At 44.8% G+C, this 26666-nt stretch overlaps 1 protein-coding gene across 4 annotated transcripts in view; it reads left to right on the forward strand.

Annotated features, from left to right (window-relative positions):
• The first annotated feature begins 749 nt into the window (after positions 1-749).
• Positions 750-26666, forward strand: part of ADCY7 (adenylate cyclase 7) — a 61382-nt gene continuing 35465 nt past the window's right edge. For 2 of the 4 annotated variants that reach the window (XM_072980637.2, XM_072980641.2), the window contains exons 1-3: positions 750-886; positions 23901-24525; positions 26101-26307. In XM_072980637.2, the coding sequence (XP_072836738.2) occupies positions 24355-24525; positions 26101-26307 (378 nt within the window). In that variant the 5' untranslated portion in view covers positions 750-886; positions 23901-24354. Of the gene's footprint in view, positions 887-1868; positions 2020-3870; positions 3991-23900; positions 24526-26100; positions 26308-26666 lie in introns of those variants that run through there. The other 2 variants (XM_078380451.1, XM_072980638.2) reach the window with 2 other exon arrangements.

A 26666-nucleotide genomic window follows, 5' to 3' on the forward strand; every position in this document is an offset into this window, starting at 1 on the left:
AAAACCTGCCTGGAAGCCGCCTAGAGGGGTCGCATTGACCAGATAGGCGGGGTACAAATATATATATGAATGAATGAATGAATGAATGAATGAATGAATGAATGAATGAATGAATGAATGAATTTTGCATCCTCACGGTTTTCAACTTTTTAAGACGTTCCCCCTTTTTCCAAGGAGAAAGGCGGGGTAAAACATATTTTCAATAAAGTAAAAGAAGTGATTCCTCTTGCCTGCACGTCGGAAACCAAAGCGTGGCAATCATGGTACAGTATATCTTAAATAGAAACAATTCAACCCAACCACGCCAAGAAAAAACAAAAAAGTTACCAGTTTTGGGTGGCTTGTTGAACAGTTTTTTTTTCTTTAATACAGGATTGGCTGCAAGGTTTTTTTAACTCGCTGCAAACCGCCCCGAATAGGAGGAGGGCGCGGCACCAACAGGGCGGTATAGAAATAAAATGAGATAAAAAACAAAAAATGAATGAATGAATGCATGAATGAATGAATGACCGGCTCCCTCCTGGAGGTCCAAGAGGTCCGGTCTCGCCGGCCCCGCCCTCTTCCTCCGGCTCCCCGCCGGCCAAGGGCCCGGGAGGCGGGGCTTTCCTCGAGGCCCCGCCCCGCCCCCCTGGGGGGAGCACCTGCTCGGGTTCCCACGGCCGGACTCGGGGCCAGGCGGCCGCTAGAGGGCAGCCGAGAGGCCAGGCCGCCGCCGCCGCCGCGGTCCGCGGGCAAGCAGCGCAGGCAGCGCCTTTTCCAGGCGGCCCTTGGGCGGAGGGGCTCCCTCCCGACTCGCGAGGAGACCTCCCCCCCACTAATTTCCCCGGACGGGAGCGAGAAGGCGGCAGCGACGGAGAGGCAGCCCAGCCTAACCCGGACCGGGGAGGTGAGTGGTGCCGCCGCGCAGTTTCCGCGTAGGCGCGCCGACCGATCCTCCGACAAGCAGGCGCGGGAGAGGTTGCCTCTGAGGATGCTTGAACGGCTGACGCCCCCCCCCCCTCCCTTTCCCGTCCCTCCTTGAAGCGGCTACCCTGTGTCCCAGCCACGGGGGGTGGATCGAGGGCAAGCCGGGGATCGCGCGCAGGTGTGGTTCTCTCTCTCTCCCCCCCCCCAACCTTCCCTCCCAGGTTGATCCACTGGGTGGTTGGTTGGTTTTGGCAACTTCGCAGCTTTTCCCTCTTTTTAGTTGCCCCCCCCCCGCCCCCAAAAGAAAATTTTAAAAGTGAGTTGCGCGCTTTTCCAGCAGAGCCGGTCCCTAAATCCACCTGCGGGCCTGGACTTTTGCCGCCGACCCCCCCCCACCCCCTCGCCCGGTGGCCTTTACCTGCGAGCGCAGCTGTAAGTAATGAAGCACTCATCCTGCTTGGGGAGGGGGGGAGGAAGGAGTTTATAATTAACTTTTGAGCTCCTGGCTGCACAGGTGGGCGAGACTGAAGGATTAGGAGAAAAGGAAGGGTGGATGATTTCTTCCTTTGATTCCTTAAATGTCTATACCCCACCTTTCCTCCAATGAGTTTAAGGCAGTATCTATGGCCGGATGCTCACAACATTTATCCTCCCAACAAACTCCAGAGATCCGGACTAGATCCAGATTGATTTTAGCTAGAGATTTGGGCCAAAGCAAGGGTCACCTGTTGGCTTTCCTGGAGATGATCAGCCGCCTCTCCAAATCCTGGCCCAGCTCTCTAACCACTACACTGTACTGTCCCTCTTCCTTGAGGACTCGCAGAACTTGGTGGCTGGCCGGCTCGGGGATTTCTCCTCAACCATTTTGAAGCAGCTCCGAGGCAAAGTTTTACACGCAATATGTACCAGTGAGCAATATCGGCTGTTGACAACACCAGGGATGGTAAACAATGTGGTCTTGTGTACATTTTCTGAGGAGCGAAGCACAACAGTGAGATTTAGTCCCAAAATATGTACATATATATTGATGGTGTTGTTTGGAAGGAAGTGACCTGTTCTGCGTTTTAATGCCGGAACGAATTCCTAAAACCCAGATTTTGAAGTGTGGAAATCGTGAGTATGTTAGGCAAAAAGGGGGGCAAGCAATTAAAATAAGCCCATGGGTGTTGCTGGTTGATCTAAAACGGCATTCGCTCTGCGTGAGAGGGAAGGTAGGCATTTGAAGGTTTATATGGGGTTGCACTTTTGTATGTCACAGCTAGAACTTTGAGGGACAGCTTCTAGCATTTCTTTTCTACGTCCTGTGAAAAACAGAATAACTCTTTTCAATGGTCCAAGAAATCAGGCTTTTGAAAAAGTATTCCTATGGATCACAACATTTTCTTGCTATTGGGTTTCTCAAGTTTTAGTCCCTCTTTTGTTTTAAGCTCCTGTGTTTCTTTTAAGCTTCTTTTGGCTGACTTTTGGTTGACATGCACGTATATATGTGCGAGTCAACCAAAAGCCGATGACAGTATCCGGAATTAACCGTCTCCTCCTGCACGCTGCGTGGCTCAGCGCGTGGAAGGGTGCAAACTTTTTGGTGGCATCCGTTGCCCTGTTCCGTGCTAAAATATGTTCAGCAAACTGCGGCCCACTTCCCCTTTCGGATTCACTTCCTTTTGGTCTAGCAAGTTCCGGCTTTTTGTAAGCCTACCCACGTTAGGTATGTGTCCAAGAAGGGGGAAAATATGTATAAATTCTTTTCATAACACTTCTGTGAAGAGGAGGTGGGGAAAGCTGGATGCTGAGCTGAGTGAGAAAAGAGGATGAGGATGATGGCATCTTTGGTTAGAGCAGAACCTGCTGGCCTCTTTTAGTATTTCTGAGAAGGTTTCGGCTTTTAATGCTGAAAAATGAGTAACGGGGATCCTCCCCTGCAGTCAAAGGACTGACTCGTAAGGCAGTGGGATGAAAGGAATCTTAATGGATGATTTGTTTAATCAATATGTTAGATATGTAGCCAGTTGCATTTGGGAAACACAATAATGAATACTTTGTTTCTGAACCCTTCCTTCCCTGCTCTTTTCATGGCTCAGTATGTCTTGCTCAAGTGCCTTGAGGACAGGGGCAACATCAGACCCTTCCTCCCACTCCATACCTCGTTACCTTTCTTTGTTCTAATCGAGAGTCTTGCTCTGCAAGCCATATTTAGGGCTTCTGGGCTCTATGGTTTGCTGGCTGCTTCTTGATCGTTGAGGGTAAGTTAAGAAGCCAGAGAATTGTGTTGAATTTCTGTGGAAGGACTGTATGTCCTCAAAATGGATCCCTTGCTTTGTGTTGTAAAAATCAGTATTGTTACATGCCCATGAGGTTGCTTCCGACTTACGACAACACGGTGGATTAATGACCTCCAAAAGTTCTTGACACCCACGGCCCTGCCCAGGTCTTACAAACTAAAAGCCATGGCTTCCCTTATTGAGTCACTCCCTCTTCAGTTTGATCTTCCTCATCTCCTGCTTCCTTTAAGTCTTCCCAACGTTGCTGTCTTTTCCAGTGAGTTTGCCTTCTCATGTTATGCCTGGAATATGATAGCTTTAGTTCAGTCCTTTTTGGAGAATTTGGGCTTGGTTTGGTCCAGCGCCTCTTCTGGATGAAGAGAGTTCTACTAAGTGCCTGTATTTTGGGGCTGCAAAGATTTGGCAGTCCATCAGCGTACAATGACAACCCAACCTTTGTAGGTTTGCAGAGTCCTGAGCCTAACTGTCTCCCTTGAGGTCACGCACGGAGCCCACTCATTGGGGGAGTCATTATCTAGAGTTTGGCACATGCATCTGTTTCGGCGTGCATCCTATACTCAGAAATCACTCGTGGGTGCAGTTTCCTGTTCGTATGTGTGTGTGATGCAATCTTCATGTGTTTTGAATATTTTTTTTAAAAAAAAAGTATGTGGGGTTATTTCCTCTGCCGAGGAAAGCAGAAATCTTTTCAGCCTCAGCGTCTGCCTTTGCATGCATTAAGTGTTTTTCAGTAAGACTCCTTGGATGCAATATGTCAATGTTTTTAAGAACACGTAGTTTGTGCTGCAAGCCAGACGGGCCAGCGGTGAGTGATTCATGCTGAATGTGATAAGCATATGAGAAATGACGAATGGCAGAACAAACTTCACCCAAGACATCAGCGTGAAGAGGCTTTAGTAACTTGCCACAACCTGTTTGCGGGGGGGATGAGAGGTGGCTTTTGTGTTTGCAAATTTCGGGACAATGACTAAGGAAAAATCCGGTGCAAACTGCGTGTGTTTTCTTGGTAACGGCGCTGCTGGTTTCCTTTCACAAAAAAAGTGAGTTCTAGGATGAGTAGAGATCATGACTTAACAGACAACTGTAGATCGATTTGTGGGGTGTTTCGGACACTGAAAGGTGCATTTATTGGTTTATTTGATTGGTACCCCATCTCTCTCCCAGACCTGAATCGAAGGTGGTTCAGAAGAAGGTCCCTGGCTGCAGACCCAAAGGGGGGGGAGCACCGTTCCCCCACGGGGACCTCCTTGCCAGGGGCTGGACTGGATGATCCAGAGGGTCCCTTCCGGCTCCCTAGTTCTAAGATTATTATGAACTGCTGGATAGCTCAGTGGGTTAGTTCTCTGGCTATGGAGACAGAGGTTAGGAGCTTAGTTCCCCACTGGGGCCCCTTGATGGGGGCTGATGGTCCGTAGGATCACTTCTAGCTCTGTAGTTCTAAGATGATGATGATGATGATAGACAGCTTGGTGGTTAAGATCTCGGGCTGTGAGCCGGACGTTGGCAGTTGGATTCCCCCACTGTGCCACTTTGCTAGGGCTTAGACCCAATGATCCATAAGGTCCCTTCCAGTTCTAAGACTCAGCTCTGAGACTAAGAAGAGAATAGATGCAGGTTAAAAACCAGTTCAGGTCAACATATCCAAAATGTTATCATGTTAAGAAGCCATTTAACTATTAAAAGCCACGGCAGAATCAAAACAATGGGAACAAATCTGTAGAAGGCTTTTCCTGAAAGCTGAGGGCAGTTGCCAGAAATTGACTGAAATGAAACTGCCATCATTTGCAAATAGTTTGCAAAAGGCGCCACCCTTGCGTGACCACAAGCAGTGTCGGATTTTTTTGCTGCTTCCCCTTCCATTTTAATGTGGGTTACTCTACAAGCTAACCATATGCTGGAGCAATTTAGATTTGGTTTCTACATCTGGCCAGCTGCAAATTGCAATAGGAAGCACAGCTCCGTCTAATGAACGAGGGATTTGTTTTCCCTGTTACTGGAGCAGAACATGCATCATCTCTAACATCAGATTTTATTGGACTGTCCTCTGTCCTCCAAGACGAATGGCTGATGGGCATTGTAGTCCAGTAATATCTGGAATGATTCCTGGGTAGGTGTTTTATTGGCATTATCGTTCCATATTTGGGAGTTGTGTGTGTTTGTGTATAAATGGAGCACAAGATGGTATACCAGTGACTCTGAACCTTGGGCAGCTGAGGTGTTCTTTAGACTACAATTCCCAGAAATCGTGGCCAGCACAGCTAGTGGTGAAGGCTTCTGGGAGTGTTAGTCCAAAAATATCTGGGGTCTAAACCACTGGGATAGAACAATCCTCCTTGTTTCAATGGATTCTCTTCCATTTTTAAAAAACCACCCACCCCCTTTTTTCGCCCTCCGCCTGGAAATGCCGTATGAAACAAGAGGCAACCAGAAATCCTTCCATGAAAGCAAAGCGGGATTAATCATTAAACCAGCTCTTTAGGGGAAAAATATAAGTTAAAAAAAGAAAGAAAGAAAAAGCAGTTGCGTAGCACTGTGTCAACTTGACAGCACCCTATTCACAGTAGGATGGAGAATGTGGAGATAGCGGCTTCAAAAATCATACTTGTGGGATAAGTTCCATAATTGCCACTTTAAACAAAGGCAGCAGAATTTAAATCACGGTTGAAATATTGTAGGAAGTATATTTTCTTCCCTCACGCTCTAGTTCATAAAGCTATTTCTATCCTGTGAAGGTGGCTTTAAGTCCCATTTACTAGGGGAAGTTGGCACCAGTAAATCGGTAACCTAGGAAGATACATGGGACGAAAACCTGCAGATAGAAGGGGAAGATATGGAGGCAGTGACAGATTTTACTTTCTTGGGCTCCATGATCACTGCAGATGGTGACAGCAGCCACGAAATTAAAAGATGCCTGTTTCTTGGGAGGAAAGTGATGACAAACCCCGACAGCACCTTAAAAAGCAGAGACATCACCTTGCTGACAAAGGTCCGCATAGTCAAAGCTGTGGTTTTTCCTGTAATGATGTATGGAAGTGAGAGCTGGAACATAAAGAAAGCTGAGCGCTTTTGAATTGTGGTGCTGGAGGAGACTCTTGAGAATCCCCTGGACTGCAAGGAGAACAAACCTATTCATTCTGAGGGAAATCAACCCTGAGTGCTCACTGGAAGGACAGATCCTGAAGTTGAGGCTCTAATACTTTGGCCGTCTCATGAGAAGAGAAGACTCCTTGGAAAAGATGCTGATGTTAGGGAAGTGTGAAGGCAAGAGGAGAAGGGGACGACAGAGGATGAGATGGATGGACAGGGTCATCGAAGCTCATCCGGGAGGCTGTGGAAGATAGGAGGGCCTGGTGTGCTCTGGTCCCTGGGGTCACGAAGAGTCGGACACGACTTAACGACTAAACAACAACATGCTCTCCCCCCACCACTCCCTTCTCCGAAAGCATCTGCAGCCAACCTCAACTACTGAAGTCTGAGATTGCAAAGCTGCAGTGAACTAGAAACGTGTTCTTCTTTATTCATTCATTAAGGGATTTTTATTTTTTTGCCTCTGGCCAGTGTGTTCTCTCCTCCCCTTTCTCTATCCCCCAAGTCTTATCTCATCAACAACAGGGATGAAAAAAACATTGACAACTATGAAGAACATCGCGCTGCTCTCGTGCAAGAAGTTCGGATCAGAGAGTTGTCTCTTAGGTGAACTCTGTGGGAGGATGGCGTCTCCACCAGAGGTGGCCTGTCGCTGTCAACTAACCCAACTGGCAGCTTTAAGGAAAGATATTGAAAACATGCCTTCTTCATCATCTGCCCCTCTGTGGCCTTAGATAAAGTCTACACAGTGTTCGTGGTGTGATAACTTGCTTTGCTGTGGAACGTGAAATAACCGTATCGGTGGCAGCAGGTTGGCCCAGCTTTTAATTTCATATCTTTGTGAAGTGGAACTTGAAGGAAACATATCAGATGGACCTTCTTTGTGTGTGTAATGAAATAAGACACAAATTCCTGTTTGGGATTCATAAGCCACATTCTCTTTCTTTCTCTTAAGGGGGAAAAAAAAGGACGTTCTATAAGCTTCGGAGCAAAATCGTGAACCAAGAGATGGATGACGTTAGCAATATATTTGCTATTGTCTCCCAGTTCTTAGCTTCTCACCGCCTTCCCTGTTCCTTCTAGCAGTGCTTCACCTCACTCGCTGATTACTCGGTTTCTTCAGTAGCTAATTGTGAGGAGTTTGACAAAGGTCTTTTGAAAGCTTGAATAAATTACTCCAGCTGGTTCTCTCTTTTATCCTCCACTTCTTATCCTTTGAATGGTCTGTGTTCTGAGGCCATAAAGGGGATTTCTCCTCCCTGCATGTTGATGCGGAAGGAGGGTTTTTTTTTGCTATAGTCATTGGTGCTTCCTTCCACGTAAGTAAGTATGCGTGGAATAATAATCTGCATTTTTATATAAGAATCATGAGTTACAGCCTTGGCCCAGGTAGTGGAAATTTTATTTCTAAATTTTATCCTGGAAGTAAAACAAACATGTAGTGCAGCTTGAAAAAAAATACGTGTGTTTATCTTCAATCCCCTTTTTTGACTTATTTGTTAGTTGGTGGAGAAGAAGGAAGACTAGCAACCTCTAAAAAACCCTTGTGATGGTCATAAGGTGAGCCCAGGAGAATTGAAACACACTAAAATGCAAAGAAGACATTCAACAGCTAAGATGTGGCAGGGAACAGCCAAAGGCGTATTTAGGGCTCGGCATTCCGCGACAGCACGCTACGTCGCCTCCGCACGAGGAGGTAGATGTATCCGGCTGTTATCAGGGTAAATTCCTTATCAGGGCATGTTGGATGTGAGGGTGATCTGGCTGCGACATCTGTCACCCCGTTGATCGCCAGGATTGATTTGGCTGATCTGGGGAAGAACAGCTTTGCTTTGATGCGTGGCCTGACTCTTGAGAGTGGTAGTTACTGGATCTGGGGCTAAAGGCTAAAGGAGACATGGCAGGAGTCAGTGCCAAAAGCTGTGGACCAACTCTATGTTAACTTTACCTTTACTGGCCAAACACGTTGTGAACCAAGATTAAACAAAGCCCCAAGGTAAGTTGCAGCCCGGCGGGTCGATCCGAGAAGCCTCAAACATTTGTTTTCAAACATAGGTTTAATCCTATCTTGGCTGTAGCCCATATTGGTTAAACAAACTGTTTTATAATCTAATTTTACCATTGAACAATTAAAGATAAACATGTCTGGCGAAGATTACAAAAAAGATTTGCCAGAACTTCTTGGCAACAAAGCTTGGACATTGTTTCCCTATTAGTTTTATCTTGCGGTGTTTCTGAGCAGCTTCTGGGTCTGTGTTTGAGGTGCTCCAGAATTCCTGTCTTCCCATTCAGTAGACCAAGGAAAGAATAGGATAGGAAGAAGATAAGAAATTGGACATACAAACTCTTACAGGACAAACATCTGTCATCATTTTTGTTGGAACTATACTTTGCTTAGTACTGTGAAGTGTTTGTGTTCATGTCTTTTCTCAATGAATTAAATTTCTTCCAGTCTATTCTGGGAAGATTTCTCCATTCCGATCGTGTTGAATTTTTCCCCCCAAGATCCCCATCTGCGTGTGGTGGAGGGGTTAGGATGTCGGAGAATCACAGTGGGGAATTGAACTCCCAGCCTCTGACTCCACAGCCAGTGCCTGAAACCACTGAACCAGCCAGCTAGTTAATGCACAGTAACATGGTGCAAGTTAACACCATGAACCAACTCACAGTTATGGCAAGACACAATGCAGATGTTGGTGAGTTACTGCGTATTTGTGTGTCCTTGCACACCCACGCCTGACTGCATATGACACCTTGAAAGCTGATGACCAAACTGTAAAAGATTTCGAGTATTTGATTACTAAACTTTTAAACCATTCATTCTTCCCAAGTGTGACCACCACCTTCAGTAGCACAACCTGCTGAGAATGTCGTTCTACTTGTTTTTAAGTAATGAGTAAATGTGAGTGGTTTGTACTGTAGGTGTTCACCTGCCCTTCCTGAGAAGCAGCTTTTTAATCAGAAACCTTTCCTTTCGGACAAGCTTATCTTGAGTGAATGGCTACCAAGTGGTTTTTTTTTTAAGGATTGATTTACCTTACTGCATTGAATGTGTTTCCCTGTTACCACCACCACCTCCTCCTCCTCCTCCTCCTCCTCCTCCTCCTTCTTGGTGGGGGGAGTATTGTATGATTTCATCCTTTCACAAACTTAAGTACAGTACTATGATTTAATTGTTGTTAGCCACCTTGGGTCCTGTTTAAGGAGAAAGGTGGGTCATGAATATTTTAAATCAATAAATATTAGCTTAGATTAGGGTGACATCAACTGGTCCAATTACACCCTGGGATCTGTGATGATCCACCCACCCTCACCCCCATGCTGTTGTGCTGCTGAAACTTGACACCAGCCTCCACTGTAGGTGATTCAGATATGGCTATACTAGTGTGACTTCCTTTTCTAAGCTGCAGGATTTCATCCGCTAGATCTTCTGGTTGCGATGAAGCAACGCTCACCCCCTTGTGATTTTCTTGGAAATGGCCGCATGTATGACCCTCCAGAAGATGCACTTCAGCTCATGGGAAGGGGTTCTTCATTCTTGCTTTTGGCAACAGCAATTTCTAGTAAAATGGGAAGTTGAACCATCATCTTTTCAGCATGCTCCGTAAGTTTCTTCGTTCCTGTTCGTTCCGCTTCTTACGAAGCGCAGGGAGCCCTCCGTTGAGACTGGTGGTTTAGCAACGGTGACCTCTTGGAGAAAACGGCACCTGAAATGTCTGGCGGTCCTGGGAAGTTCCTCTTTCAAAGTGCGTGGAGCAGGCTTAATTTCTTACCTTATACAATCAACATCCGTTTGTTGCAGAGGGCACTGTTTCTAGAAAACACATCATCACTCTCTGAACAAACGAGAAGAAACCACCACTCCGCGCCATGTGCTTTTCAGCTGCCTAACAGCTCTTTAGAAAAGCAATGGATTAGCGCTGCAATTTGGGGTGGGTGTTAGGATGTCAAGACTATACTTAAAATTCACAGCGCTTTCTGTTTTGAAAGGAAATGCTTAGAGTTACACTTCTCTCTTTCCCTGGGACGTAACCTCTCAGTTCTCTTAGGCAACATTGGTCTCTTGTTTTTATATTTTTAATACACAAAAGGAACAGTCTCCCCCCCCGGGCTACTGAAAATTGTTTGGCATCAAACATATATGCTTAGAACAGAGTTAACTCAGTGTTCCTGGTATTCCTTGGTGTGTGTGTGTGTGTGTGTATGTGTTTGTGTTTTCCATCCAAATATTGACCAAGCTTGATCGGACTTAACTTTTGAAACTAGATGCGACGGTTGTGTTTATGGTGACAAGGTGGTGCTTGGTTGTTTCCTGTTCTCCGCCTTTTCCGCGTCCATCGACTCACACATTTGTATAATTTCTAGTGTTGTGACATTGTGTTGAAAGCGAGCAAAGGGTCTTAACCAGGGTGACCTAACAACACCCTTGGCCACTGGAGATGAAGGATGGGTGTGTGTGTTCCTTTCCTTTACTCATTTCCACATGCAGACTGTCAATTAAACTTATCTCAGCCCTGGGAATGGGACTGCCATTCATACAGACTAGACTTTCGCCCACCATTCTGTCCTCTAAGAAATCGGAAGAGCCAGGAATACCCTTTCTTCCTTGCTCAACGCCACCCTAGGCTGAGACAGCCGACACAAAACATACAGTGTGCGAGACTTTATTTCCCTGCCCCAGTAGCTGTGGTGGTCGGTTGAATCTAAGGGTCAAAGCAGCATGATTGGTGAGTGACTTGGCTTATAGCCATTCATTCATTCATTCATTCATTCATTCGTTTGTTTGTTTGTTTGTTTGTTTGTTTATTGGATTTCTATCCTGCCCATCTAGACCCACAGTCTATTCTGGGCGGTTGTGTGCCGTCAAGTTGGAATTGACCCTAAGGAGGTTTTCGAGGCAAGCGATATCCACTCCAGGGATCTCTGGAAAGACCCAAGATGCTCAATATGGTGAGAAAAGGATTCTGCCGGTTGTGGATTTTGTGTGTGTGTGATTGTGGTATTCTGACCATGTTTTCTAGGGGATATTCCAAAACAGGGTTCCCCTACCCACAACTCAGCCTTCTTCTGCTTCCTTAGTCAAGCATCATGCCTTGAGGGTAAGCTTTATCTACAGTTTGATTAATATAATCTGCCCAAGAGAGGCAAGAAAAATATGTCATTAAGAAGCCTGAGAGGTTCTCCATAGAGCTGCACCAGAAGGCAAAGGTTTTGACCTTTCTTAAGAGCATGTGCTCTTTCTGCATTTCAAGGGGCCACCTGTATCTAAGAGCACTTAGCAGCCATCCAGGGCCACAGAGGAACAGCTGAAGCTCGCCCCACAGGCCAAAACACTCTTGCTGCCTCAGCCTTCACAGGAAAAGAGGGGGAAGAATTGAGGACATAGCCAGGAGAAGTTACTTTTATGGCCGGCACCTCCTACAAATCCCCAGCTAGCAAAGGCGTTTGATGGATCCAAGAAGGCATGATATTTCCCAGGTTCTGCAAAGGGATTTGCCTGATGCCCTGCAGTTTCTTTGCAAGATTTTAACGGCATCTTTTCTGCATACACATCACATGTGCTTCTGAGGCAACCCCTTGGATCCAGAGCTGCATTTCCTCTCTCGGGAGCCTTCTGCCACTGAGAAGGAAAGTTGGGAGCTGTTTGATGTACCCGGAAGTTGAATCTGCTAAATTGCAGTGTCCTTGAAACTGTTGACAGCAAGGAGGATGAAACTGGGCTCCAGTGACAGGTGCTTTGGGACTGGAGAACAGAAAGCCACCCATACCTGTGTTTTCTGATAACAGTGTAAGGAGGTGGAAGATGCTGGGATTCTGCACCCCTCTTTTCCTTGGTGTGGCGGTCACTCTAAGGAGCAGATCAACCTGGGCAAATGCATCAGTTGGAGGAAGACCAGCTTCAGAATGAATAAAGTTGCCTTATATTGAATTAAATCATTGGTCCCTCTAAATCAGTGCTTCCCACCCTTGGGTCTCCAGATGTTTCTGGACTAAAACTCCCAGGACCTTCACCACTCCCTGTGCTGGCCAGGATTTCTGGGAGTTGCAGTCCATGAACATCTGGGGACCCCCCCCCCCAGTTGGGGACCACTGCTCTGTGCTGCTCAACATGCATCGTACCCATGGCTTCTCATTTTCTTTGAGTTCTTGTGTAGTACAACACACAACCTGGAATGCTGGGGGGGGGGCAGAGGGGAGCCTTCAAACCTCAGCTTTTCGATCCAGAATGGGGTTGGGTGATGCTCTGTGAAACCGAAAGAGTGACGGCAGGTTGAGGAAGGATTAAAAGGGAGGTTTTAGATAACATTCCAGGGTTTAGGCAGGTTTCTGGAGATCTCTGTTAAGTGGCCCTTCTAAGCCAACTACAAACCAGGTCAGATCCTCCTCAGTGTAGAAAAAAGATGGTGTGTGTTGAGCAGGAGACAGCTGGACACGGTGTGGATCCAGGAGAGATCTTAAAAAGGACATAATTGAACTCATTGGGTGCTTTTATTAAGATGAAAATGAAGGATCCTACAAAAAAAATTACAATCTTTCTTGGAAAATAATGGTTCATAACAATATAATCATGTGTCGTCAAGTCAGTTGTGACTTTTGGAGGCCCTTCCCAAGGTTTTCCTGGTAAAGAATACTTGGAAGTGGTAGACTAGCCCATTCTTCTGAGGGTGCCCTGGGACTGTGCAGCTGGCCCAAGGCTACCCAGGCTGGCTCTTCTCCTAGGAGGCCCAGTGGGGAATCGAACTCCTAACCTCTCACTCCGCAGCCAAACACCTAGACTACTAAGCTAAGAGGAGAGGTTGGGAAAATTACTTTTTTGGACTACAGTTCCCATAATCCCCAAACAGCAGGACCCATGGCTATGCTAGCTGGGTGATTCTGGGAGTTTTTGCGCTTGACACTGGTTAGCCCACCGAGGTACATACCGTATTTTTCGCTCCATAAGATGCACCTTTCCATAAGATGCACCAATTTTTTTAGGAGAAGAAAACAGGAAAATATAATCTGTTTCTTCGCTCCATAAGACACACAGACTTTCCACCCCCCCCTGTTTTGTGGGGGAAAAGTGTGTCTTATGGTGCGAAAAATACGGTAACTAGAGAGCTACATGAGCCCGCAAACTAAGTCTGAAGCCAGACAGAAAAGATGTTTTACCGTCGGAAATCCAGTTTTCAAACCCAGCTTGAAAAACGACAACTTCGAGACGCCGGAGTTTTCTGTAGGCAGATTTACATGGGAACAAGTCCCAGCGGTCTTTGATAGGACTTACTCTCCAAAGACTGTGGCCTTAATAAAAGTATACATGCCTTTTTCTGTTTAGCTTTTCAGAGTGTACCTAAGCGGGTTCTCTAATTGTGGCCATCTGTCAGCCCTGTCCGTGTGTCGATGGTTTTTGTGGAGTGCGAAAGCCACTTTGCCTGGAACGAGGAGAGGGTGTAGGTCTCTGTTACGTAACTCATCAAATGTTCTTCAGTCAGAATGAAATTGGGCCCACAAACTGTTGCTACGGAAATGGGATCCTGCGGTTATGCTCTGCGCAGAGGGTGTGTGTGTGCTTTTCACACTGCAAAGCTACTTTTTTAAAAATGGCCTTTTGTATTGCTTTCGTTTTCTGGATCTCTCCTACTCAGAAACAGCAAGGGGGTGAAGTGGGAGTAGATTTGCCTTCTTCCTATCTTGGAATGCAGCCTCTTGCGGCCATAATATACCGTTTACTACTGTGAGATAAATGTATATTATATATATATATTCTCATAGAACAATGTCTGGGCGAGTGCATGAGCAAGCATTTTTAATGTTCTATGGGAGTTTAAATTTGCAGATTTCCCCAATGCAGCCCTTCTGATGTTTGCCATTGTTAAGCAGCTGGTAAGGTCGATCGCTGTTCCTATTTTATAGACAAGAAAGTAAAGCTAAGAAAGGATATTGTATTCACTTGTCCAAACTCCTAGTGAGACCACGGCTAGGACAGATTGAATGACATATTGATACGGTGTTGCTATTGCAATGTTTTTTGATTTAATGTATTGCCAGAATATTGGAAACTTACTTTTCTGCTCCTAGGCCGGTAGTCCCTAATATTGGGAACCCCAGGTGTTCTTGGACTGCAGTTCCCAAAAGCCTTCACCACCAGCTGTGTTGGCCAGGGATTTTGGGAGCTGCAGTCCGAAAACATCTGGGGACCCGAGGTTGGGAACTGCTGGCACTACAAGATGGTTTATAAAACCTATTTCAAGGAAAGTAGTGGCTCGATGCGGCATTGCTAGTATAACAGGACAACACAAAACATCATCACATTACGATTCACCTCACTGTTCAGGACATTGTGTTTAGAACAAGGAAATAAAATAAAATAAAACAGGTCACTGGAATTTTTTTAAAAAAATAATTGGGGTATTGATTTGTTCATGGTTGAGATAAGTCAGAAGTTGCCTGTGGTTGGAGAAAAAAATCTATCCATGGGGCATAATGAGGAAAAAAGGCTGGTGACTGAGCTAATTGTACATCTTGAACTTGGAAAAAAGGTACACATTATAACTAACTCCCACACTGGACTGATAGCCTTTCTTTGCACCCCAGAGCTGGCTTGCTTATGAAAATCACTGTTATGAAAGTTTATTTCCCCCCCCTATCTGGAACAAGTTGTAACATTGGTGGGTTGAGCAGTTTTTTTCCCCCCTCCCTGTTTTGAAGTGTGAAGCTTAAGCTGGGTGGAGGTCAATAGAACTTTAATAGTTGAGTTCTTCATGCGGTGCTGTTCAGGTTGTTCTAGGACAGAAGGGCGCCATGTTGAATTTCGGGCAAGCTGCTCCCACACCCAAACTTGGAAGAGTTACTTTCAACTCTCAGAATCCTTCAGCTGACATGGCCATAGCATTTTGGGACTTGAAATCCATTTCAGTCCCATCTTTATCAGAAGCCGAACATGGCCATCTGCACTCCAGAATGGATAATATCATGAGACCCCACTGACACAGCCTCGTTGCTGATCTTGTTGTATGGGATTCCCATTATGTTCTGTAACTGCTGTTAAACTATATGGGCTCATCATGAGAGGCTCTGTATCCACTGCTGTACCCTAGATCAGTGGTCCCCAACCTTGGGCCTCCAGATGTTCTTGGACTACAACTCCCAGAAGCCTTCATCACCACCTCTACTGGCCAGGATTTCTTGGAGTGGAAGTCCAAGAACATCTGGAAGCCCAAGGTTGGGGACCACTAATCTAGATGATGGCTAAAATCGAGGAAAGGTTTTCTGCACACCTCTCAAGAGCTAAATAGTGAAGCAGAAGAGGCAAGGCTAAAATTATGGAGAACAAAATCGACAGACCTTTGTCAAATGCATGAGGAGTGTCTCCCACCAGGACAAGACTCTGGCTGGACCCTCTGGAAGTCCCTTAGCAGATGTATTCGCGAAGGCTTTCACGGCCAGGATCTAATGGTGGTTGTGGGTTTTTCGGGCTCCTTCAGAACACGGCCGAAGAGCCCGAAAAACCCACAACAATCCCGTAGTAGACTTTCAAGAGAAGTAGGAAAATCAAAGAATCGTCAAGTAAAACAGGGCAGCTTGGATACGCAACCATTTTTTCTGGCTTTGTGAAGAACTTCAATCATTGCACCGCTTATTTGCATGCTAATTATGCCCCGCCATGTTTACACAAGAAGATTCTAGCAAGTGGCTGAGATAACCCCATTGAAGTAGCCTGCTTCTGGACAAAAAAAGAACTAATGATCTTCCCGTTTTAATTTGTTCTTAATTTTTTACCTATCTTTTGTAGACGTCCCGTCATTTTAAACTCTGCCATGCTCTGATACGAATAAAGAAAGTTAAAATATATTGGGTGATCATGGCAGGCCGCCCCTGTCCCCAATGTGCCTTTGTAACTTTTCTGCCATGTGGTGAAGTATTTTGGCACTAAGCAAAGTTACACAGGCCGGCCCATCAGGATAATATCTCCTTGTGAAACCCGAAACAGGTGTAGTCATGTGTCTTCTCTGAGAACAGGCGAGCACTGTTTGTTTTCTCCTCCTCAGCTTTTTGTCCTGTCAATTTACCTTTCCCCCCACTTTTTTCTTTTGAAAACGTATCTCTTAATTTGCAGCTGAGGGAAGGGTAGGGTTTCAACAAGGAGGCAGATTATGGGTTGCCAAAATTACCTTCCAGGAAGCCTGTACTAGAGATTTTGAAATGCTGTGCAGAACACAAGTCTTCTTTGCTATTTTACAGTGGTGCCTCGCTGGACAGTTACCCCGCATGATAGTTTTTTCGCTAGACATTGACTTTTTGCAATCGCTATAGCGATTCGCAAAACAGTGATTCCTATGGGGGAATTTCGCTGGACAATGTTTGGTCCCTGCTTCGCAAACCGATTTTCGCTAGACGACGATTTTGACAGCTTCCTCCGCGCTCGCAAAACAGGTGTTTTCGGGACCTAAGCTTCACAAGACAGCAATTTAAACAGCTGATTGGCGGTTCGCAAAGCGGCTTTCCTATGGCTGATCTTTGCTAGACAACGACAATTCTTCCCCATTGGAACACATTAAACAGGTTTCAATGCATTCCAATGGGGAAATGCTTTTCGCTAGACGATGATTTCGGTAAACAGCAATTTCAGTGGAACGGATTATCATTGTTTAGTGAGGCACCACTGTATTTAAATACTTTTAGGAGAAAGACCCTCTAACTAGTTCATTTCCAGTAGAGCTAAAGGAAACAGAAGTGCAATAAAAATGCAATGTATCAAATGCATGACTGTTAAGATGCTAAATGCAAAATCAGACATGGGCCAAAATCACAGCAGTTCAAACGACAGGATTGCTTGTTTACAAATAATAATATAATTAGCAGCCTTACAGTATGCGGTTAAAAGGAGTTTAAGTGACTGTCTTCCCTGCAGGAATGAGTTCAGAAGGGCTTCAGATGTGAAGATTTCTCTCTCTCTCTCTCTTCTCTCACTCTGCCTCCTCTCACCATTTCAGCATTATTTCTGCAAGCGGGAAATGCTGTTCGATTCAAACCAGACTGATAAAAATCATGATTTGTCAAATTGCTCCTCCGAAAAACTCAGTTCAATCATGTTATTTTTTTCACATGGGGGAAAATGTATATTTTTTTTGTTCGACTGGGTGTCACTGCAGCATGAGCGATGGGGCAATGTGTTAAGTTGAGCTTTCTGCATTAATTTCACTGTTTTGTGCTTGCTCTTTGTGGCCGAAACCCATTCATCAGTCACAAGGAGAGGAGGCTTTGAATCAGTAGAATTTCTGGAGGAGCTGACACACCTTCTGAGTCCATGGGACTACTCTAGTTGTTGGATTTCAGTCTGTCCGTGCTTTACGTCTTAAAGAGGAAGACCGCTCCCTTTGTTCAGAGATGGTGGGTTCGAATTATGGAGAACGTGATGAAAAATCCGTATTGCACTTCGCCTCAGTTTGTCTGGAGGCCAAGAAACTCAACAATTCTTCATGGAGGACATTTGATGATAATTCTTTATGTACCGGCTCAAGTACAGTATCTGTTCCTTACAGACTCTGGAACTCCCACTGGAAGCCCCAGGCATCAGTGTTGTCCTTCTGCAGGCAAACACCTTTCTCTTCAGGCAGGCTTTACCTTAGTGACTGGCTGTCTAGGAGAGGTTTTAAAGTGAGATGGTTTGCATTCTGTAGCTTCTAACTCTGTTTTAGTAATGCTTTATGTAACACACACACACACACACACAAAGAGTGTCTTGCTTTTTTGTTCATTTGTACTGGCTTTTCTCTGTCTTAGCGTACAGCACCAACTGCTGGATAGCTCAGTGGTTTAAGTCTCTGGCTGTGGATCTGGAGGTTGGGAGTTCAATTCCCCACAGGACCTTCTTGACAAGGGCTGGGCTGGATGACCCATAGGGTCCCTTTCAGCTCTGCAGTTCAGTGATGGTGATTTTCGTTTCAATTTTAAAGGTCCTGGTTGGCCTGTAATAAGTTCCCCCCTTTTGCTTACTCTGGGATGTGTAATGTGAGTACAGTGGTGCCTCGCTTAACGCTTACCATGTTAAATGATGAAACCGCTATACGATGACTGAAGCAACTGCAAAACGATGTTTTAATAGGCAAAATTCACTTCCCGATGATTGGTTCCCTGCTTTGGGAACCAATTCTTCGCTAGACGACGTTTTTAAAACAGCTGGTCAGCGGCTTCAAAATGGCCACCCTTATGGAGGATCTTCACTGGACTGTGAGTTTTTCAGCCCATTAGAATGCATTGAACGGGTTTTCAATACGTTTCAATGGGATTTTTTATTTCGCTTAATGAGGATTTCGCTTTACAGTAATTTCGCTGGAACTGATTATCCTCGTTAAGCGTGGTATCACTGTACTGGATACAGGGCTTCCTTTTCAAATCAAGGAAGTTGGGTACATCTGAGGTGTGGACAAAAGCCACTCCATGCTAAAGGAGATCCTGGAAATAGGATATATTTTTTCTTCCCCTCCAAAGTCTTAGAAGGTTTGTTGCATTCATTGAAAGACAAGTTAATTCCTGATCTGGAAGGTGTTGCTTCTGCGTCTGGTTAACAGGCTATTGATCAAGGGGCCACTCTGGAGCGGTTGTGTAAGAGGGGCATCGGGGGTCAGAAGGAGCAGGAGTCATGTAAGCGTGGGGGAAAAAATATCTGGTGTGACAAATGGATCCAAGTGTGGGCTGGAAACCAAATTAAAAGTTGTGGAGTATTGTATTTTGTTTGATAAAGTGCGCCAGACATTGGGTGGATTATGCTCAGTGGGGAAGAGGACATAAAAATCAGTAGAGTACTGAGCGGTGATTGCCCCCTTTGAGGAGGGAATGCTCATTTATGTAATTAATTATAAGAAAATCATTTGATCCTTGTTATTGAGTTGCTGGTGAGTTAAGGTATTATTTTATTTTATTTTTTCTGTTTTGGAAAGGCAAAGAGATGAAGGCAAGTGGAGGATCTTGCCATGGGGAGTTTGGGTTGACCGCAGGTGGAAAAGATGGAGCCTTAATTGGGAAAAAAAAAATGGCGCCCAGCGTCAAGAAGATTGTCTCCCATCCCTTCTTCCCTGGGACTTGGGCATGACCCCCAACAAGAATGGGTAGCGAATGGGTGAGCTTTCAGGTTACGTCCAAATGCAGTATCCGTCATCCTCCGCTGGCAAAGCCAGTGGGGAAGGTGGGCTGGGAATCTGGAGAATCGCCTGTTGTCCATGCCATCCAGAGATTTGTGTAGCCTGAAAAGATGAGTGAGTTTTATTTGGCCTTGAGCCTCCGTGGGCTGCAACCCACTTGTTGGACACCATGAGATGAAACTGGGCTATGGGGCTCTAATAGCGCTATGTCAAGTCAAATTTGTTCGCGTTGAAGGGGTTCTGAGCCACCTGGAAGTGGTTTAGGGGCAACAGACGAACAGGGCATTCGTACCATATAGGGTGTGTTTTGGGTCCGTCTTAAGTGAGCGGGAGAGCCCTCGATAGGGCTTAGAGCCCTCAAGCTGCACCAGTTCCTGGGACACCAAGGGTGTGCTTTGAATGACTTATCAGGTCTAGGTGGACAATGCTGGCATTTCCCTAAACAAAGAACGGCAACAAGCCTGTTCATAAACATATGCTACTAACCGTTTCGATGACCTGTTTGCCCTGCCTTGGTTGATGAGCCAGTGCATTGTGTGTGTGTGTGTGTGTGTGTGTGTGTGTGTGTGTGTGTGTGTGTGTGTGTGTACACCTATACATGGGCCCAGGTGCAAGCATTGGAATGAATGGCAAGCGGGAAGGGCAGGACTGGGCTGGGGTGTGTTATTTCCACCAATAGATACCAGGAGATGCTTCTTTTCATCTTTTCAATTTAGTGTTGACAATGAGCCCTGAGGTAACTAGGAGAAGGCATTGTAGGGAAGATCATGGGTTTTTTTTTCTTTTTACAGCTGAAGGTCAGAAAGGCAACTTGCTTGCATCCCATGTCAAAACATTTCATCAACTCGGGTGACTCCCTGTTCAGGCGGCTTTGCTCCTCCTTGGCTATAAATAGCCGTCATGTGGGCTTCTCTAGTCTGAAGGCAAGAAAGCTCAAGGAGCGAGAAGAAGCACACGTTGGCCTACTATAGTTTCGCAGTGTTTTTCAAGGCTTATGTTTCCTTTTCGGTCTGTGAAAATTGAGGTTGACACCCCACACGGGCAAAAACTCCCTGAACATTCATGTGCATTCTTATTTCTAAATTAATTGGAGTAGGTGTTGTCTTAGCACAATACCAGAATCCCATGCAGGATGGATGGCCGATTCATTAAAATAATAAATAACGATGGATAATTCGTTAAAAATCAATTGCTTATGGCAGTGCATTAATTTGGGAGAGACAACTGATGAACATAAAAAAATTAAAGGATCAGGTAGTGCTATTTTAACATCTAATGTATATGAGATTCATTATGATCATCTTTGGCCATTCTTTATTTTGTGGTTTAAAAATTTACTGAATGAACCAAATTAAATTAAATTTCTTAGCATTTAAGCGCACCGGTGCCATTGTTAAAATTCCAAGCTTTGGTGTCACACCTGATAGATAAACTCATCTTTTTCAAATGAAGGTGGAAGGGTGGTGTATTTCTTTAAAAAAGAAAACCGAAAGAACAGCTGCCTTGGCTCCCTTAACTGGGAGAAAGACGGCGTGCAAATCAAAACAGCAAATTAAAAACATCAACAGATAAAGTGATGCCTCAACACAACTACAACTGTTATTTGATATTAACTGTTTTTATTACGTGTTTTGTGAGCCGCCAAGAGTAGACTATGTCTAAATAGGCGGCATGTAAGCTCAATCAATCAATCAATCACTCTATCTATCACTCTATCTATCACTCTGTCTATCACTCTATCACTCTGTCTGTCTGTCTGTCTGTCTGTCTGTCTATCTGTCTATCTATCTATCTATCTATCTATCTATCTATCTATCTATCTATCTATCTATCTATCTATCTATCTATCTATCTATCTATCTATCTATCTATCTATCTATCTATCTATCTATCTATCTATCTCTATCAAGAAAGAAAGAAAGAAAGAAAGAAAGAAAGAAAGGTATAAGACAAAGGTTTGGAAGTTTTGCTCCGATGTCCGGCATTTGAGGGCGTAGTAAAAAACGAGGTTGTGGTGAAATGGATATTATGCTTCCCTTGGTGTGTTGTCTGGCTCAGAATGCCAGTTACGCTCCTCGTGTGGCTTGGCCTCGCCACCCTTTCTTCTGATGTGTGCCTGTGTAGGGTTGGCACCCTAGATGAAGGAGTAGCAAGAATGCAATCCGATCATTGTCCGGATATGGAATGCATAACTTACTAGCCAAGATGACACAAGGAACTCCATGCCCAAGGGGTTCTGTGGCTTCTTTCTGAACTCCAGATGAACTGCCCTGGAAGCTAGATTTTTCAAAAGGAGCATTTATGCCTGCTTGTGGTTTTTCCCCACGGAAGGTTTGATCAGACAATAATGTTACCATGGTGTTCCAAGCAGGGCTTCCTCAAATCCTGAGGCGCATGTCGCTTTTCCGGCGTTCTGCGAGCTTCTAAGTGCACCTTGAGTGCTTTGGGTAGCTTGACCCTTCCTTACTTAAAAAAGTTGCCTCTGTTATTAGGCTGATTATATTCATATATGCACCCCCTTATTAATTTTTTTTTAAAAAAAACATCATTTATTATTAGAGAACATGCATTTATTGTTAACAAAAGGGCCATTGTTGCTATGGAAGTAATGCTACTTCTCATGCTTGGTACCTTTCAGTTCAAAAGTTTCAAGGTTTTTTAGAGTCTCATTATTCATGTTCATAAGCACCTGTGCTGGAGATGTGAAAATACTCCATCCTGCATCAGTGATAGATGCATATAATTCTGCTGGGATTTAATATCTTCCCTTACAATACAGTATTGGAGCAAGGCTCAGGCTTAACATTTTGACCCCTCTTTTGAAGTTCTCTATATACTTTTGATAAGACAGGAGGGCCTGGTGTGCTCTGGTCCATGGGTTCACGAAGAGTTGGACACGACTAAACGACTAAACAACAATATACTTTTGGAAGTATACCCTATATACCCTGGAAAAGACCCTAATGTTGGGGAAATGTGAAGGCAGGAGGAGAAGGGGACGATCGAGGACGAGATGGTTGGACAGCGTCATCGAAACGACCAACATGAATTTGACCCAACTCCGGGAGGCCATGGGAGACAGGAGGGCCTGGCGTGCTCTGGTCCATGGGGTCACGAAGAGTCGGACACGGCTAAACAACAACAACAATATACTTTTACTTGGAGTAAATTTAATTTAAACCAGCAGGGCTTTCTTCTGAGGAACCACACAGTATACTATTGAAGTGACAATCCAGCGTGGGCTTGCTGGGGCATAAGATCTATTTGGCAATATTGAGGTTGATTGTGTGTATAGGGAATGAGTTGTTTTTAACTTATAGAGTTATTTTAGAAGAACCACTTAGGTGGATCAGCTCTGGAAGTTGTCCCATCAGTATGTAAAATGGAAGTGCACTTTTACTGGAAAAAAAACCCCCTCAATACCAACCTTTAAGAACATGTTTTTCGTTCTTGTTTTCTTGGTCAGCCACAGTTAATAAATATATTTTAGGTAACCCTCCATATTTGCAATAGAAACTGTAGATGGCAACCACTGTCTTAAAAGAAGTATTCAACTAGCAACAGAGAAAAGGGAGCAAGGGGGAGAAAGCTGTCTTAAAGTTGAATGCTTCTCGGAAGATGTTGCCTGTTCCAACATGCATTCACTTAGCTCATTGAGAAACCTAAAAACTGCCTGGCTTTGGACTATTGTTTTGACACTCAAGCAAATGCAGGTTGCCTGACAGACTGAAAAACCCATGATTAATCAACTAAGGTTCCTTGAATCCCACGAAAGATGCCTCATACAGCCTTGTGAATAGACGGTCGAAAATTATAGCTTGCACCATAGAAAACTGACTCGCTGAGAGAGCCTGCCAGTCTTCATCCTTCTCATTTCCCTGTATTTAGAGGAAGCAACGAGTCTAGAGAGAGCAATCTCCATTTATCCATATGTGCTGCCTGTATTAGCTGAGATCTCAGAAATCCTGGCGTCTCGTCAGACTTCTTCCCTTTTCAGGTGGGAGGGTGATGGGAATTCCCCGGGGTGCTCCTTGCTTTGTTCGGTATTATTTGCTGAGATTTTTACGCACATACCTGCATGGAATTTCAGGTCGCCCCAGGCGACTAGACCGATTATTAAAATAAAAAATGGTTCAACATTTCAGCTGTCATCCTGATGACGTAACCAGGAGTAACGAAAGGATGCATTTTTTTAAAAAGGCCGCAACTCCAAATACTGCAGGCGAAAATACAGATTAATATTCAGCATTGTGCAACTGTTAGGTTAACATCGTTTTGTTACAATCGCGGGAACACAATGTTAAATGGGTTGTTGGGGCCACATTTCACAGAAGAAGGGTGTTTGCTTTTTCTTCCTCCACTTGATGTTAAATAATATTTACCTTTGGTTCTGAAGGACGCAGACTTCTTTCTTAAACAAAGGCACACCTGCTATAGCGAAGCCTTTATTTTCTTTTTAATAGATTTTATTTTAAAGGCCCTCTTGTCTCTTTTTCCTCCCCAGAGCCCTCGTCTGCCGAATTTGCTGACAGCTCTTGAAAGATGATTTTGGCGAATAAGGCTGAACGCTAACAGCTTTCGCCTCGGCAGCACAAAGAGCAATCAAGTCTAGAAGAAAGGGGGAAAAACACACACACACTATGTGTAGAGCTGTTGATGAGTAGCACATGGCTTTGGAGTGGAGAAAGAGGAGGAGGAGGCGGCAGTGGCGACGAAGGAGGGGAGGGCACTGTTCTTCCCGTTCACATCCAGACCAAAGGGCTTCAGGCTTATAAGAAGAGATGCTAAGGCAGAACCTGATTCTACCCATGTGGCCAAACAGCGCAGACCCTACAGCTACTTGACCGGCAGGAGGGCCGACCTGGAACGGCACAGATCCATCTTGCCTGGTGTGTGTGGTTTTTTTTTCTATTTGCAAGTGGAGGAGAGACGGACACAGGAGCAAAGCCGAATTTAAAATGCCAGCTAAAGGCAAATACTTCTTCAGTGAAAACGAAGGCTGCAAGATCAGCGATCCTTTGTACGAGAAATACCGCTACTCCAGCCAGCAGCATCCTCTGCTTTTCTTCCTGGTCTTCATTGCCATCGCTTATTGCATGACGCTCGTCATCGTTCTCGTCAGCCGGGACGTGAGTACGAGCCTCTGTGCTCTCTTTTTTTTCTTGTTGCAGAATGAAGCCTGGCTGGGTTTGACCCTGAACGATAAAGAGGAGCATCAGAGACATGGCATTTCAAACCACGCCTGCCATTGCAACAGCCGGTGGTTCTCGGGAAACTTAAAGTCAAATGAGAGAAATCTTAACTCTTGCACATGTGATGGGGTTGGAGGAGTTGCATATTTATTTTAGCAGAGGTTCAGTTTCAGGACTAAACCTAGCTGTATCAAAATGCAGTATTTCCAGTGGGAGTTGTTTGTTAATGCAAAAAAAAAAAAAAGAGTAAAGCAATGACACTTGTGTCAAATAATGTGATAACTTCCTGAGTTGTCCTTCTGTTATACTGGCAATGCAGGCCCATTGGGGTCTTTTTTTTCCAGGCAAGAGGTTTCATAAATGGCCCTGTAACCAGTCCTTCCCAAGATGTTCTTAGACTACATTTCTCCAAAAAATATCTTGGGTAGCACAGCTGGGGGTGAAGGCTTCTGGGGGTTTTCGTTCAAGAATATCTGGGGATCCAAGATTGTAGCCACAGTACAGCCAATGGCAGGAGGAGGATCTCTCTGCCTTTTGGCATGTTGGAGCAGCTGCCAAGTAGAGTCAAGTTGGGGTGGGCAAAAAGTAGATTGGAATCCTATAATTGTAGAATCATGGAGTTGGAAGGGGCCTCCAAGGCCATCGAGTCCAACCTGAAGGCAGGAATCCAGATCAAAGTGGATCCGGCAGAGGATTGTCCAGTTTTTCTCTGGAATGCCTCCAGTGCTGAAGCCCTCACCACCTTAACAAGTTTGTCCTGACATCCTGCCTAAAATCTGGCCTCCTGTAGCTTGAGGTCTATTGATGTGCAGTCTGTCTCTTTGCAATAGATCAGCAAGGATTTCTGATCCTCGTAGCTGTTTAACGTAGACAGCAAAAAAAAAATAACTCTTAACTCTGCTTCAAATCAAAAGCACTGCACAACCGGAAGTTGATTTTTGCAGGGTATGGTAATAGATGAGTTTTATTCCTGAGGCTTACACACCAGTTCTTGGGCTGAGCTATAGTTCTGCTTTAAACATAGCTTTTAAGGTGCAAAAGGTCTCTTTGTTCCTTGCATTTTGATAAACTGAGCACAGCTGCTTCCACCCACTAGAAATTAATTCTATGCCATGTGGTGCCTTTCAAAGGTCTTGTGCCCAGAATTAGTTTTTTGGAATTAAAAAACTCAGAGAATTCTTCAGCCAGCAAAGACATGGGTGTTTGTAGTCCAAAAAGTAACCTTTTCCAAGTTCTAGATGATTAGAGCAGTTAGATAGGATAGAATTGGATTCACTGCGTAAGTTTCCATTCTGTCTATCAAGAACTTTGGATGCGTCCAGTTTTTCTTCAAAGAAACCAGGCAGAGAGAGTCAGGTCCCCCCTGATGTGGTCTTCAGGTGGAAGCAGATTCCTGGGTTCTTGAATGCACAACAGATGGTTAGAATCCGATGTGTTTAAAATTGCATTGCTTTGAAATTGCATGCTCCAATTGGTGATCGGGCAACTTTTCTGCTTTGCTTTTTTTAACAGGATCCTCATAATCACCTTCCCTTCGTTATTATAGTGAGCATCGCTCTTGTGATTTTTATAATCATGTACATTCTGGTTTATATCGAGTGCTTCTTCTGGTGCCGACTGAAATTATTTGCTGCCATGATTTGGATCTGCCTGCTGGCCATCGCCTACGTGTCCATTTTTAACAAGGGAAACGTACACCACCTGGCTGCCTGGGAACAGGTATTTATGCTTTCTGTTTTATTATAGAATCCTTGAATCATGGAGTTGGAAGGGACTTATAAGGCCATCAAGTCCAACCCCCCTGCTCAAGGCAGGAATACAAATAGAGTTAGATCTGACAGCTGGTGGCCCAATTTTCTCCTTAATTCCTCCAGTGTTGAGTACTTTTTTGAGCTGTACGCCTCGCCATTGCCCATGCCAACTGATGGGGGCTGGAAATCCAAAACTTGTGGAGGAAAGTTAATACAAAGTCACATTTCCCTGCCTCAGTCTTATTCTAGAAGGAAAACTGTATGTTGCCAACAGATCATCCTACCTAAAAGGGGAGGGGTGATTCCAGCAGACCTCTGTGTCTGGAA

Source organism: Pogona vitticeps, chromosome 10 (assembly GCF_051106095.1).
Source record: "Pogona vitticeps strain Pit_001003342236 chromosome 10, PviZW2.1, whole genome shotgun sequence".
Classification (NCBI taxonomy): domain Eukaryota; kingdom Metazoa; phylum Chordata; class Lepidosauria; order Squamata; family Agamidae; genus Pogona; species Pogona vitticeps.